Below are 15,823 nucleotides of genomic sequence, written 5' to 3'. Positions count from 1 at the left end.
TTTGAACTATGGTGTTGGACTAAAGGAGATCAGTCCTGGGTGTTGATCGGAAGGACTGATACTGAAGCTGAAACTCCAGTACTTTGGCCACCTCATGCGAAGAGTTGACTCATTGGAAAAGACCCTGATGCTGGGAGGGACTGGGGGCAGGAGGAGAAGGGGACGACAGAGGATGAGATGGCTGGATGGCATCACCGACTCGATGGTGATGGACAGGGAGGCTTGGCGTGCTGCGATTCGTGGGGTCGCAAAGAGTCAGACACGACTGAACTGAAAACCCCAGTGAGACATGATTATGTAATTCTAATATTAAGTAGGATATTCTATAGATAGGGTCTTTCCCTGAAGAAAAGAATACTTAATAGTTTTCCAATCCTTAGTACTACTAACAGTATTTTCATGACTAATTTTTAAAAATTAAAAGAGATGTTTTCATCAGAAAATGTTTTAGTGTTACAACTAATGTAGCCTTGTTTTTAGGAGTACAGAAAAAAAAAATATGCTTCTAACAAGACAATATGGGATTATAGTTTATGACTATGTTATACATTGTTAGGTTCTTAACCCTGCTTACTATATTAAAAAACTCTAAAGCAAATTAAGGTATATTTCAATTATACCATGCTCTTGTGAATAAGGAATTGTCTTTTTAGTCACACTAAAATGAGACTAGGTATTAGTGCCATTTGAAAAGTGCTCCATGTAATGTTAAAGAAAAATTCATCATAATAATTATAATTTGTAATCTCTGTTGGTAACCATAGAATATGTAAATATGGTGCCAATGAATAACCCCCTAAAGGATGCCAAATTCTCTGCCATATGCTGTCTTTCACTTTAAGAAGTTTGTTGCCAATTTAGCTCATTCTTCATTTTGTGCTCCAAAATCTTGAGAAAAAAGTAAATTCCAGATCATTCTCAAGAGATTTTCATTGGGATTGGAGCCAAAAATCACATATCTGCCTCAAGGGATCCCTTTTGAGCCTGGCTGGAGAAGCTATCATGGAAATAAGCTCAGATCTCCATCACAGGCTGTGAGCCAGAGCAGTGAAGAATCCATCTGGAACTGTAGATCAGAATTATTTGAAATCCACAGAGAACAGAGAAAAGGGCTTGGGTCTAATGTGATCCCAATCTTTACAGCTCAGAAGCATTCCCCAAACTCTCATAATTTTTCCAAAGCCAGGGGGGTAAAGATTTAGAAGCTTAAATGAAACTGGTGAACAATAATAGAAAAGGCAGCTATCTGGGAGTTCCCATCAATTTCTGTCAAAACTGAGTCATTAGTTTTTCCTAATACTCTACATAACACAAAGTTCCCCACAATTCACTTAACTATTTTTTTAACACACATGTCTTAATATAGTCCAAGGTTTAGTTCCTAAACTTTTTAAAGCTTTTTAAGTTCTAGAATAGCACTGTCAATTTAATACTAGTTAAATATATTTGATCTCTTGTCAAAGATCTGTGTTAATCCTAAACTGTTTTGTTTTTATTGTCAAGACTAACAGAGACTTATGAAGGTAAGACCCCAAATCTTAAATTATTGACTTTGGGTTTAAATGACCTCTGCTCAACATACACATAATCAGTTTTATGACTTCACTTACTTTTAGTAACAACTCCCTCCAGTCGAATGATATTGGGATGGTCAAATTGTCCCATAATGCTTGCTTCGCCTAAAAAGTCTCTCCTCTGCTTTTCTGTGTAGCCCACTTTTAGGGTCTTGATGGCCACTGAAATCTCTTTTTTTGAAGGAAGTTTTAAACGGCCACTGCACACCTCTCCAAATTCACCTGTTAGAATGCAAAGAAGAAAACAACAAGAAAAGGCAAGGAATGATATTACAAAAATCATTAGTAGAGAGCAACTGTTTTCTCTCAACAATTCAATTCAAAATATTTACACCCTTGACTTGCAAGATGTACACTCATAGACCTCCAAATTATTTTGGAAGATGGTAATCTGAGACTCCCTAAAAACCCTAAGCCATCCACACCCTGGTGGAAAATGGACCTTGTGATAAGCTTGGTGTCTTCTGAAGTACTACGTTGTGAACAATGAACTATGAAAGGTCAAGAAGGAAGTCGAAAGCTGTGTCTATTAGACTTCTCACTCCCTATTCTCATAGCCTCAAAATAATCATCAGAGCAGCACCAATATAATGAGTTAAGCACTTGATTAAATTTGAGATATGTCTCACCAATTTGTTTTCACCAAGAGGACCAATTTAACTACATATTTCTGCTTTCTGAAAGCAGGAGCAACAGAGGATGATATGGTTGGATGGCATCACCAAATCTACGGACATGAGTTTGAGAAAACTCTGGGAGGTGGTGAAGGACAGGGAAGCTGGCATGCTGCATTCCGTGGTGTTGCAAAGATTCGGACATGTGTTAGCGACTGAACATCAACAAGGTTGCCACAGTGATGGCCCCTAGTGACAGATATAGAATGTACCTGGTTCCTAAAAGAAATCTTGATGTTGTGCAACTAGGTGGGTTTTGTACAACATTAAAAGTGATTTTTAATAGCAAATGAGATATTTTTCTGAAAAGGAAAATTATATGATCAATTTTTAGGCCTTCTGCAGAATGGAAAAGTATTTTTGGTCCAATCCTCTTGCTGTGAATTTTTACACAAGCCCAAGGTGTCAAGAAGTGAGATGCTTCTTCTCTATTTTTCATCCAAGTAAATCCTTCTCTCTACAAAGCAGTAGGTTGTCCTATTGATTTACCAACCACATCCCTATAAATGACTTCCCCAGATTTTAATCTTGCTCAGGAATCCAGTCTTGCCAACCGTTTTCAAAACAATGACTTAGGCTGTAACTTGTTGAAGTCGGTTAACGTCCAAAAGCAGTTATTCATACATTTATTTAATAAATACTCATCAATTGGCAACAGTGTGACAGAAACTATGAAAAACACATAGATATAATCTAATAAAGGCAGATCTAATTTCTTTCCCTCAAGAAAGCATAGAGAAGATAGCAATATCTGCAGCTAGGGTGCTTTTAGGATTATAGAGAGAATTAGGGGCAGAACTTGAGAACATTCAACAATCATTTTTAAATCAAAGGAAAAATATGCTGTTATAGATGCATGAACATTAGGAGAAGTCAGGATGCAAAGTACTTCACTAAAATTTGTAAGCAAGACTAAGAGTTTCTTTATGCAGGGTTATCAGAACATTGCCTAACTCCCATGCCCTCTTTGTACACATCAATTTTGGATAAACCATAAGGAGGCACTCATAATGAATTTTCACATTCTAAATAAAGTTCTGCTATTATCATGTAACAATATGGTGTCATGGATCGTGTTTTAAATTTGGATATCATGACTATTTATTCTAAATGACAAGACACTTAGTTGATAGGACAGATCGCACAGAACTGTAGTACAGACCATGCATTCTGAAGCCAGATTGTCTAGAGTCTAATTTTGCATCTGTCACTTATTATCTGTGTGATTCTGAGTGACTATGATTCGATGCCTTTGTCTCTTTATCTGTAACAGAGGGACACCAATTATTTTCTACTTCATAAAATTTTGGTACAGTTAGAGGAATTAAAATATGTAAAGCACTTAGAAGGGAGACAGAAACATAATAAGTGCCATCTAAGTGATGTTCACTATTTCTTCTTTGAGTACAAACATAGTATAAGAAAGATGAATTATCTACCTCTTAAAAGTTAGCTCAAAGTGAAGAATAAGTATAAAAGTTCTTTTTAAAATGTCAAATTCTGTTAATGTAAGAAGAGATGGTTGTGATGATGATGGTGATAACACGTTTAATGTCCTATTGGACAAGTGTTTGTAAAGAAAATTATATTCTGAAAGCACTTCACTAGGGAAGTCAGAGGGGAAGACTTTGAATTTCAAGTGGCCCAATTAGTGTTTTTTCTTTTGTTCTCAATGGGAGAGCTGGACACATGGACACTTTCTGGATTTTGAAATCCAGAAAGTGGTGTTTCAGTAATGCTAGTATTTGTTTTTAAATCATAAAATTTAGAAATGTGCTTATTTCACCTGAAAAATACTAGAAACTGTGACAAATACAGTATACACATGTGTGTGTGTTAGTCACTCAGTTGTGTCCGACCCTTTGCAACCCTATGGACTGTAGCTCACCAGGCTCTTCTGTCCATGGACTTCTCCAGGCAAGAATACTGGAGTGGGTTGGGTTGCCATTTCCTTCTCCAGGGGATCTTCCCAACCCAGGGATTGAACCCAGGTCTCCTGCATTGCAGGCAGATTCTTTACCTTTTGAGCCACCAGGAAAGCCCACACTAGACATAGAAATGTTAAATTTTAATTCAATTCTCTTTATAAGAACTGTTCTTAAAAGAACAGTGTTGGAAAAACCAACAAAGACTGGGCAAATAGAATGCCTGATTTTTCCATCTAGTCAAGATTTACATGATTTTATTCAATTAGATTTGCACCCATGAGGAAAAAACAAAATTAGATCATGTCATTTCTAAATAAAAATACAGCTACAAGAAGATTATTTGAGAAGATACTCTTGATTTTTTTAAATATCAATTAAGTGCATCACTGTGTATTTGCTCTTTAAAATAAAATATGTTTTAATAGAATGGGCAGATCATATTTTGATTTAAGGTGCACAATGCACAGTTGCTCAACATAAAATTTCTTATACTAATTTCATTTAAAACAGGAAAAAATGCACTTCTGTTTAAGTAGAATGACCCTCTGCATTGCCTCAAAACCCATTCTCCTTCCACTGTTTTAATCAAAACATAATAAAAATACATATTGAACAATGCTGTTATATAAGCTAAACACTATACATGAATTATCTCAGCTAATCCTCAAAAAAATTCTTGGAAGGCTGATCACTATTGTGATCAGCAGTGTCTAGCATAGACTTTGAAATTGAAAAGTACAAGATTCAAATTTTGGTTTCCCAATTAACATCTACGAGACCCTGGGCCATTCAAATTTTCAGTTTCTGTTTCCTCATCTGGTGAAATGGTAATAATAATACCTATTTAAAAGTCTGATAAAATTAAACCATGTGAATGCCTAACACAGTATAAGAATTACATATTTTCAACCTATAGAAAACTTTGAAATATGTGGATTGAGGGATAAAATTAGGAATTTTAGTCATTATAAATTCCTCACTGAAAAAATCATATTACTTTGGGAAAGTTAACTTATGCCTCAGTTTTAATTTTATAATTTGCAATATGGGTATAATTCTTCTGGCTGTTAAATGCATAAATGAGAGTTTCTACCAAATCTATTTCTTTGTATAAAATTCTTGACCTAAAACTAGAATTTGTCCACATAGCCTTCCTGTATGTTTAATTGACTATAAAAATTCTTTGATTGAATAATATATTCAGCTCTTTAACAGTGGAGGATAGCTGCTAATCCATCCAGCATGATTACTAATTTTTGCAGACAACATTATTTTAAAAATTTAGAAAGGTACAGAAAGTGGTGAAGAGTATAGATGAAAGGAGATTGGTCATCAGTGAGTTGTGATTCAAGTTGTTGCAGAAATGGGTACGCGCAGATTCATTATGGTGGGCTTCCCTGGTGGTTCAGACAATAAACAGTCTGCCTGCAATGCAGAAGACATGGATTCGATCCCTGAGTAGGGAAGATCCCCTGGAGAAGGGAATGGCAATCCACTCCATTATTCTTGCCTGGAGAGTTCCATGGACAGAGAAACCTGGTGAGCTATAGTCCATGGGGTTGCCAAGAGTCAGACAAGACTGAGTGACTAACACTTTCACTTTCAGGTGCATTATACTATTATACAATTTCATCTATTTTTGTAGACATTTCAAATATTATGAAACAAAATATTTTAAACCTTATAGCTTTCGAAATCTTGATTTCATATTCTATCTTGGTAATGACAAATCATTTAAAGCCTAATCAAGACAGACTAGAATTTGGAGTATATATTATAAAGAAATCTTCCAGGAGAAACATAATACATCTTGAAGATATATATATTTGCAAACAAAACAGGCAGTTTTATAGCTCTTATGTGGCAAATGAGGCTATGGGGTACAAAATACTGAAAATGGGGCATATCTCTAATTTTTTGCAAATATGCTTGAAGAGAAATCAAAGAGGATCTGCTCTAATCTTTAATGAGCATCAGGGATTATTAAGTGAATCAATACAGATAGCCTTTCCCTTTATCTTATTGATCAGAGACCATTTTTAATGAGTATGTTTTATGTCACCCTACTGTGTTCTAGATATCTGGCTTTGTCAATAATACCTGTATGGTATCGGGGCTTCCTTGGTGGCTCAGATGGTAAAGAATTTGCCTGCAATGTGGGAGACCTGGGTTCGATCCCTGGGTCAAGAAGATCCCTGGGAGAAAGGAATGGCAACCCACTCCAGTATTCATGCCTGGAGAACTCCATGGATGGAAGATCCTGACAGGCTACAGTCCATGGGGTTGGAAAGAGTCAGACACAAGTGACTAGGACATGCACACACTGCATTCTAGATATCTGACTTTGTCAATAACATCTGTATATATGCGTTTTTCTTAATGCAGAAGGCCCCAAATTTTGAGGTTGCAATATGTCTGGCCTTATGGACCTTGGCTGACCATGAGTAGATTTTCCTTCTCTCATCACATTCTCCAGCTGAGGGTGCTTCATACGCTATTGCACCTTCCATGCTGGAGAACAGTGCACTCTTGTGGGGCAACATTAAAACCAGCATGGCAAAACCCCTCTGCACTCTGGAGCGGTTGACAAAGCAGAACTATACAAATGAAAGAGACGAATAAATATATATCTGGATTAATTTTAGCTGGATTAACATAGACGTACAGTGAATGTGTATGTTCTTAAGTCTTAGATTGTGAAAAAAGAAGTCTTTTTATGAACTGATAGTTTCATATTACCCACACATGTGAGTTTTAGGAATATACAACATTAAAAAGAAATAGAAGAGAGATTTACTGACCCATTTGTTTATTTAGATAATATGTGAATCACTCAGACTATCCTGCTTGAACAGTAAATACTATTTGAATTCTAAATATTTCTTCAGTGCAGAGAAAAAGAAACAGAAAATTATATTTACATGTGTGTAAAAAAACATCAGTCATATATAGTACTTGCAGAAAACGTGACCTGATATGGTATGCAAAATTCAGAGAATTCATTTTTCAGTCTTTCACTCTATTTCCCACATCAACATAACTAGTTTGTTTTTAAAGCAATATTGAAGAATGAGGTGATGTGTGTAATTATTGTACAGTGTTGTTTATTTTTCTTTGGAGTAGTAGTTTTACTCAAATAGACACTGCATATACTATGAATGCCATATATTTATGCATAACTGTACAAAACATTGTTATTTTATAAATATCTATAATTTTTGAAAATATGAAGCTCCAATTAATAATCACTCCATAGGTGTTAATGAATTTATGATTGAGAAAATTAATAATTAGAACAAAAATATATCTACATGAAAACAAGTTTCAACACAAATAATTTAAAACAGCATGTATATTATCTATGGTGAAACAGATCACCAGCCCAGGTGGGATGCATGAGACAAGTGCTCGGGCCTGGTGCACTGGGAAGACCCAGAGAAATCGGGTAGAGAGGGAGGTGGGAGAGGGGATCGGGATGGGGAATATGTGTAACTCTATGGCTGATTCATATCAATGTATGACAAAACCCACTGAAATGTTGGGAAGTAATTAGCCTCCAACTAATAAAAAAAAAATTAAAAAAAACCAAACATGCAGATGATATCACAAATAAAGAAAAAAAGAAAAAAAAATCTATATAGTGTTACAGGCAGGTATTAAAATGGAGCACTTCATATTATTTGAACTATTCTCTCAATACAGTTTTGATGGAATTTATATAAAATACATCATTTTTTAATATTACTTTATGTTGCCTAATTCCAAAGAAGAGTCAAGAATTACTTTTTTTCCCCTACAAAACAAAATTTTTCACTTAGTAGGCTAATTTAAAGAAAGACACACTTTCATCCTATTATTTCCATTTAGCCAAATAGACTTTGTGACACATGATCAGCATAGCCATGGGGAGAATGTGCTGCTGTGGCTGCCGCCTCTGAAACTCAATAAATAAAAAGCTGGCCATAACCTGTAAGTCTGTAAGTCTGGCACCTTTGAAATCATTACATTCCATTAAATACTCCTGCATTTATTTACTGCTTGCCTTTCATCATGAAATCAGAAAATGTCCCTTTTCAAAGCAATATGCATGGACCTGAGGGTGTGAGCAATTAATCTCAGGCAGGATTCTTATGCATAGCTGTAAAGTTGTAATCAACATACTAGGTTGGCATTGGGATTACTGTGGGGCTTACCTGCTCCAACAACTTTGTCAATGGATATGTTGGTGCCATCCAATTCCTTAGCAAACTCATGAACTGCTTGGGTAGGGTCCTCATATGTGTGTGGGTCAACATAAGTCCTGAGGCCTGGAAGTTTTACTGTTTAAAGAAAGGAGGAAAGGCATGACTGCAGCTAGATGTATAAAACATTTACTGAGAAAGTTTTATGATAACATTAGTAGTTTAAAAAAATTCCCATGACATTAAACTGCATTAACCTTTGGTTTATTCACAGAAATTATCAGACAGAAAGGTTAGAGTAAATAAGTTGAACAATTTAAGAAAAAAAGTCCCTTATAATGAAACAGAGACAAGAGTTTTCTCTGTAAAATCAGTAGAAGGAAAATGAGGGGGTTCTTAAGGAGAGAAGAATGGTTCAGAATTGAGTCTGCCCAGCAATGACTACCTGTAACAATAGTGCGTGAATGTCTTCACACTATCACACATGTGTGATTCAACAAAGTGAAATAACCAAATCTCTATTATAGTGTCACATGTGGCAATAAAGGAAAGTTTGTGAAATAATTTCATAAGGTGGGATAGCTGCTGTAATTATAGATAGTTAGAGAATATAAAACAGCATGTTTTTTGTCTGACACTACTCTGCTTTTATTAACAGTCATTTAAAATTCTCCACTTCAGTTATAGATCTAAATTAAACTGTATATGTATATATGGGCTTCCTTGGTGGTTCAGTGATAAAGAATCTACTTGCCAATGCAGGAGACACAGGAGATCAAGGGTTCAATCCCTGAGTGGAGAAGATCCCTGGAGGAAGAAATGTCAACCCACTCTAGTATTCTTGCCTGGAAAATCCCTGGCGGGCTACAGTCCATGGGGTCACAGAGTCAGACATGACTGAGTACACAAGAGATATAGCATCAGTTAACTGAAATCTTATTGTGTGGAGCTTTCCAACATGCGTCCATGCTAAGTCACTTCAGTCATGTCCGATTCTTTGAGACCCTATGGATCATAGCCCTTCAGGGTCCTCTATCCATGGGGTTCTCCAAGCAAGAACACTGGAGTGGGTTGCCATGCCCTCCTCGAGGGAATCTTCCTGACCCAGGAATCAAACCCACATCTCTAAGGTTTCCTTAATTGGCAGGCAGGTTCCTTACCACTAGGGAAGGTGACCACCCAGCTTTTCAGTATAGCTAAAGGCAATACAATTATTCTCTATAAGTTTAATAATGGTGCTAAGGAGCTAAAATTCCAAACATAAATCATATTTATAGCTTATCAAATATAAACTTTCTTCATAGTTTATTTAATCATTCTGAAGATAGAAAATTTTCACAATGTTCCAAATTAAAATTGCACAGACAGAAGATAGAGGGGAATCATTTTGAATTTGATTTAATTTTAATGACATTTCTATCATTTAGAAAAATAATTCACTTTAGAAACAATTTGGAATGTTCAAGAAACTTTCTCTGAGAACTTTCTCTAAAAAGGAAGCCTAAAAAAAATAAATAAATAAAAATAAAAAGGAAGCCTAAAATCTATTAAAGTATATAACACTAATGCTTTAACATTAAATAATAATGTAATAAACTCCCACACTTTATGCACCAATATAACTGATTTTGATTTTAATTTTAGTAACATTGGTAAAATTATTTTAGCTAGAAAAGTGGATGCTTAGTAGGGATACATTTTTTTCTCTTATCACACTATATTATTGAAGGATTTTTTTTTAACATCCTAAAATAACAAATAAAATCAGACGTTGTCTTTTCTGATACCACTTTTTAACAGAAAAATCTTAATGGCAAAATCACACCTGAACATTCTGGAATTTCTGAAGGTTTCTTTGAGCTAGTTTGGTAGTTCGCATGAAACAGGGGTGGGGACTGTCACGAAAGCAATTGTTCCAGAGACCCTTCAGCACAGTGGCCATTCAGTCAATGAGTCCTGGATTTCAGAATTTAGATTAAGAAATGATTAGTTTGCTAATCTACAGGATGACTCGGTGAATACCATGTTATATCACATAACAATTTATGTTCCTGGGAAACTTCCATAGAGGTTTGAGTAAAGAAATATAAAGCATAAGAATAAATGGATTATAAGAGAAATGGTGACTGGGAGAGATTGGAGGTAAAAACTATTTTCCTCAGCCTCTTCTTCGGATGCTGTTGAGGCTACAGAATAGGTATGAAAGGTGAGGGAGCACATGGAGAATTGAGGGGAAGTTGGGTTAGTGACCCCAACATTGGAAAAGGGCAGCCACTCTCCATCCAGGGGCAGAGTGTTGATAATTGAGATGACACCCATAGCTAGGGAGTCAACATCCACAAAAATGGGGAAATAGTAAGTTTTTTCCCCTTGCTCTGGGCAGACTGTGAGGGGAGTTGCTTTTGAAGTAAGAACTCTACTTTTCTGCAGTACAAAGAATGTACTAGGCCCAAGAGGAGAAAAACTCTGAAAAATATGCTTTTCAAGTGCCTAGCATTGAGTGCCTGTGATTGTAGTTGTTGCCCAGAAAACGACAGAGACTATTGCCATTATTAGTAACTTCATGTTAAGAGGGTTTATTCACAAACAGGAATATCCTTTGGTTTCCTGGAGACAGAATTTGCGCTCAAAAATGCCCATTTCTTTGGAGCTCACACATCAGCTTGCATGCTTCTGCTATTATTATAAACATTATTGCTTCCTATAAAAATAGTCACTCTTTAGTACAGTGGTCTACTATTATTTATTATTACACTAGAACTATTTCTACATTATCAATACTAAAACATTTTACTGTTAAAACAAGCAAACAGATTTTCTTGCTTTGGGGTAAGGAAAACAGTAAAAGGAACCAAAGATTTAGTAAAAGATGTCAAGAAATGAAGTCTTCTCAGAACCTTTCTGCTTAGTCATTTTGGTTACATTTAAAAGAAGACACATCAAATGGAGGCTAGAATATGTGAACATCCCATTTTGATTTTCCCCCTAGTCATGTTAAGTTTGGGGACTAGTAAGGTAAGAAAATCTGGCATTCCTTTTCAAGGGAAATGGTTGCACTTTAAAAAATTACCTGAAAAATATTTTTTTTTCCTAGTAAACAGTTGCAAATATTCTGCCTTGCTGAATTTAAGGAAATCAACTTGAGAGATATTTACTGGCAAAATACGGGTATGGGGCTAAGCGATACAAATTACTGCAAATAAATTAGGTAAGCAACAAAAATATCTTGTTTAGCACAGAAATTATAGCCATTTACTCATGGTAACTTTTAATGGCATATGATCTGTAAAAACCCTAATAACTATGCTGTACATGTGAAACTAATACTGTAAATCAACTATACGTAAATTTAAAGAAGGAATTACAAGGAAGATTTTAAAATGAGTTGTTAGGAAGGATGTCTCAAGCATTTAAATAAGCACCAGCTTGAAACAGTCTTGAAAGTGTACTTTAGAGTTACCATTACATTCCTGTCAACCCTAGAGAGTATCCATATTACTAAATAATCTAAAAATTAAATAGTCATTCCTGTATAAAATCAATCAAATTCATCGTGATTGATTAAAATCAAGTAAATGGCTTTTCTAGCCACATGACATTTAGAGAAACAATACAAATATAAACACATACACACACATCTCCAAGAAAAATGGCCTGTTCACCGTGGGAGCTCTGGCTGCTGATTTTTAACTGCCATCCCCAGAGGTTCCAGGAATCAGGTGATTCAGGATGCAAGCGCATAATCCCTTCACACCAATAATTAAGGGCGACACAGAGAGTAACTGGGCTGTGTCAAGAAAACCAGATAATAAACACATGCACACGTGTTAAGCTGCACTACTTTACAGCTCGTTCTGTGCAAACATAGTAATTTACATTTCCATTTTACCAGCATGAGTTGCCCTAAGGACAGCAAAAAAGTAAAAAGGCCCAGGCAGAGAGGGCAAGGGGACAGGATCTTAGGAGGTGAAACACATTTCTTTCCTTTTGAAGCAATATTATAGGATTTGTAACAAGGCTGAAGGGAATAGTTCATAGCTAGAGCTTTTCAAAGTAATACCAAATAAATGGTCTGAAATAAACCAGCTGTGGTATTAAGACAAGAAAGTTTATGACAGGCATATAAGTTACTTTATGTCCTTAAAGCTAGGGTAAAACACATTTCTTTTTTGTTTGGCTATCATAAGTATATCGTGCATTTGAAGAAAATTAAAGCTTCAGCAAACTCCACCATAAAAACCAACAGCTAAAGCAAATTGGAGTCATAGAGGAACCTGCTTAAAATCGACACACACAAATTTATCAGTGCTTCAAGTTTATGAGATTTATAATTCCTATATAAAGAACCAAATCAGTATGCCCTGCTCTAAAGACAGTATTTACATCCATTGTCCAGCTCAGATTAAGATCAATTTAATCCACAGAAATGCAACTGTTTTGACTAATTTATGCATGGTGAATGAGATACAGTGTTTTGTGGGATCATGAAGGAAAAGCTAGATAAATATCCTGTAACTTATTCATACACTCTTTTAAAACTTTTGAGTTGCAAACCTAACTACTCTGGAATGAGATATTGATATTATATTATTGATAGTGGTTTTTCTGTGAATTATTCTGTAATGAGATGGAAAAATCAAACAATGCTTTCTGTGAACTCTGCCTTTCTGTCCATCCTACTTTAACTCACATTTTGGAAAACATTTTTTTTTTTAATCTACTATATGCGTCCTGCATGGTAACAACAGGTCATCAAGTTTTTACTGTAAAGTTACAACTTTTAGGTGGAAGGTCAATGACTGATAGGAAGTATCATGTTGAACTGAAAGCATTTATAGAAGGCAACAGTGAATGCCAAAGAAAGTAATGCTTACAAGACTACATTAGTTACAGTGAGATTATTGGAGAACATCTAAGAATGAGTATAATCTTTGTGCTAATTTCCAGGAGGACATGCCACTGATTAGTAATTGCCACAATAAACTGAGCCATAGTTTGGAAAAGCAAAACACCTGGAATGATTTGTTTCGCCTGAAGGGAAAAAAAAGTCTTTTAATTAGATATAAATACTTTGTTTCTTAAAAGAGTATTTCTTTTAAAGAATATTGAAAGGAGACTAAATTGTTTGATATTAAAATAAGAGGGGAAAGCAATGACTTCCCTACCAATTGGATATCATGTAACTCCAAAGTAAAGTTTATTCTAAAGGCTTTATCCTGGTTGGTTGACAAAATGGAGTCAGGCATTTCACATAAACAAAGGTTGTTTATATTTACTTGGCAGTTAAGAAAGGAAAAAAGATTCCTATTTAGATTTCAGCAAATAACTAGTAATAAGGAAATTGAAGATACGCTTTGCCTTTCAGCCATGCAGAGCTGACTATAGTTATGTACTTCCCATCATGAGCATTATTTGAATATAAACCACCAGTTACCCTTCATGTTAGCTTAACTGTGCTGCAATGCAGCCGCATAAAAATTACTTAATGGAGAGCCGTGGATTCCCTTCTCCATTTAAAATAAATGTAACTTGCTCAACCGTCCCATAAAACTACTTCTGAATTCTCTCTGTCAGGGGGAAGTTATCCAGTTTTAAGTCAACAACTGCTTAAACTGAAATGGTAAAACCAAGACAGCAAACATAGGTTAGAAACTTACAGTGTCCATTCCCAAAATGAAGTCTTTTTTCATCTGCTCCGTGTTTCGACTTATGATAGCCACAGAACCTAGAGGTGAATCAAAGGAAAAGAACACAGAAAATAAATATACTGAAAACAATGATCTATGTTCAGAATGTGCAAAGCACACACACACAAAAAGCATTTTCTATGAACAATTAAATGCTTTAGTGAAAGTTTAATGACTTCATATTTTCTAAATCCTCTAGAGAAAGCCTCTTTCTCTGGGGATCCTGGAAAGCTGCCTAATGAGGAGATATGGAGAGTCGCTTCCCCACTGAGCAGACTCCTTCAGTTCAGTTTTTATAATGGCCCTAGCAAGTGTTTATAGTATTTTTTTTTAAAACAACTGCTGTTAGAATGAATGGAGGGTAAAGTTTCCATTGTTAGTGATTAGTGCTGCGTAGTGTTACCAGTGTTCTGGGTGAGAAAGTGTCAGGGAAATCTGGGGTATATTTGGTGAGGGAAGCGATAATTGGAAAAAGAAAGTAAAAACTAAGAGTGAGGGCAGAAGAGAGAAGAGAAACGGTATGTTTTTGAGAGTGGGGCAAGAATTTAATGAAAAAAAGAAACTCGAAACTAAAGGTGGAGAATCAAAAGAAAGGGAGAAAAAAGAAAGATCTAGAATACAAGTGGAGACATTCTTATTAGTTAAAATAACTTATTGACCAAACCCTTCAGAGTTTAGTGGCAATTGAGGGGAACAAGCAATGCAGTAATGCAAGTAAGTTGTAAAACAGACTGTGAACGCACCTCCCAATCAAAACATAGGTGACGCCTGTGAGGAGAATAATTGCTACCGCCGCTGAAATGGCAATCATTACCACTTGGCTATTTTCACCAGAGATGGAGAAAGCTGTGAGGTTGGAGAGAAAACAATAAGAAAAAAACTAGGCATTGACACAGCATAATTAACCTCTACCTGAAAAAGTTGATAAATTAAGTCATATTTAGTCTGGCTTGCTGTCTAATATGACGTAAAAAGAATTCTTCATTTAATATAAAATGATAGATGTTTTGTATAATTTTACTTGAAGTTTCTGATTAATAAGATTAAATACTCTGTTTTCATGGATATCAATCAAAACTAGTTGAGCATCTACCGCACAAAACATGCTGAATTGGTTTTCTCTATGTTCATTGGTGAGAGATAAACAGAAATCATCAGAGAAATACAGGAGATAGTTCAAGTTTCCCAGAATGAAATTATAAAAACTTTCTCATTAGTTTGTTTAGTCTCTAACATCTGTATTTACTTAAAAGATGATATAATACCTGTCCTATGGACCTGAACACATCTCACCAACAAATTGTTCCTGTCCCTGGATTTCCTACCTCAGTAAATGGCCCATCACTCATTCACTCACCAATGCCAGGTATTAGCAAATATTCCCCAGGAGCCAAATCTGGCCTGCCATCAATTTTTGTATAGCTCAGAAACTCAAAACAACTTATATTTTTAAATGGTTGTAACAAGTCAAGAGAAGATTTTGTGATATGAGAAAATTATATAAAATCCAAACTTTGGTGTCCATAAATAAAATTGCATTGGAGCATAGCCACATTCATTTATTTGTTCATTGTCTAAGGCAGCTTTTATGCTAAAATCAGTGAAGTTGTATAGGAGCAACAGAAACTGTATATACACTAAGCCTAAAATATTTATTTTCTAGCCCCGTACAGAAAATGTTTACTGACCCTTGACTAAACCAATGCTTCTCTAACTTTGTTATTCATTTGCTATTGTGTCCAACTCTTTGCAACCCCATGGACTGCAGCACACCAGACT

The 15,823-nt window shown here is 35.5% G+C and overlaps 1 protein-coding gene across 4 annotated transcripts in view; it reads right to left on the bottom strand.

Moving 5' to 3' along the window:
* Positions 1-15,823, bottom strand: part of EPHA3 (EPH receptor A3) — a 389,454-nt gene that overhangs the window by 51,641 nt on the left and 321,990 nt on the right. For all 4 annotated transcript variants that reach the window (XM_043892614.1, XM_043892612.1, XM_043892611.1 and 1 more), the window contains 4 exons: positions 14,788-14,890; positions 14,015-14,082; positions 8,370-8,495; positions 1,611-1,796 (listed from right to left, as the gene is read on the bottom strand). In XM_043892614.1, coding sequence (XP_043748549.1) covers positions 1,611-1,796; positions 8,370-8,495; positions 14,015-14,082; positions 14,788-14,890 — 483 coding nt within the window. The remainder of the gene's footprint in view (positions 1-1,610; positions 1,797-8,369; positions 8,496-14,014; positions 14,083-14,787; positions 14,891-15,823) is intronic.

Source organism: Cervus elaphus, chromosome 31 (genome assembly GCF_910594005.1).
Source record: "Cervus elaphus chromosome 31, mCerEla1.1, whole genome shotgun sequence".
Classification (NCBI taxonomy): domain Eukaryota; kingdom Metazoa; phylum Chordata; class Mammalia; order Artiodactyla; family Cervidae; genus Cervus; species Cervus elaphus.
Note: the sequence above shows the minus strand (reverse complement) of the source record. Positions and strands in the feature narration are given on the sequence as shown.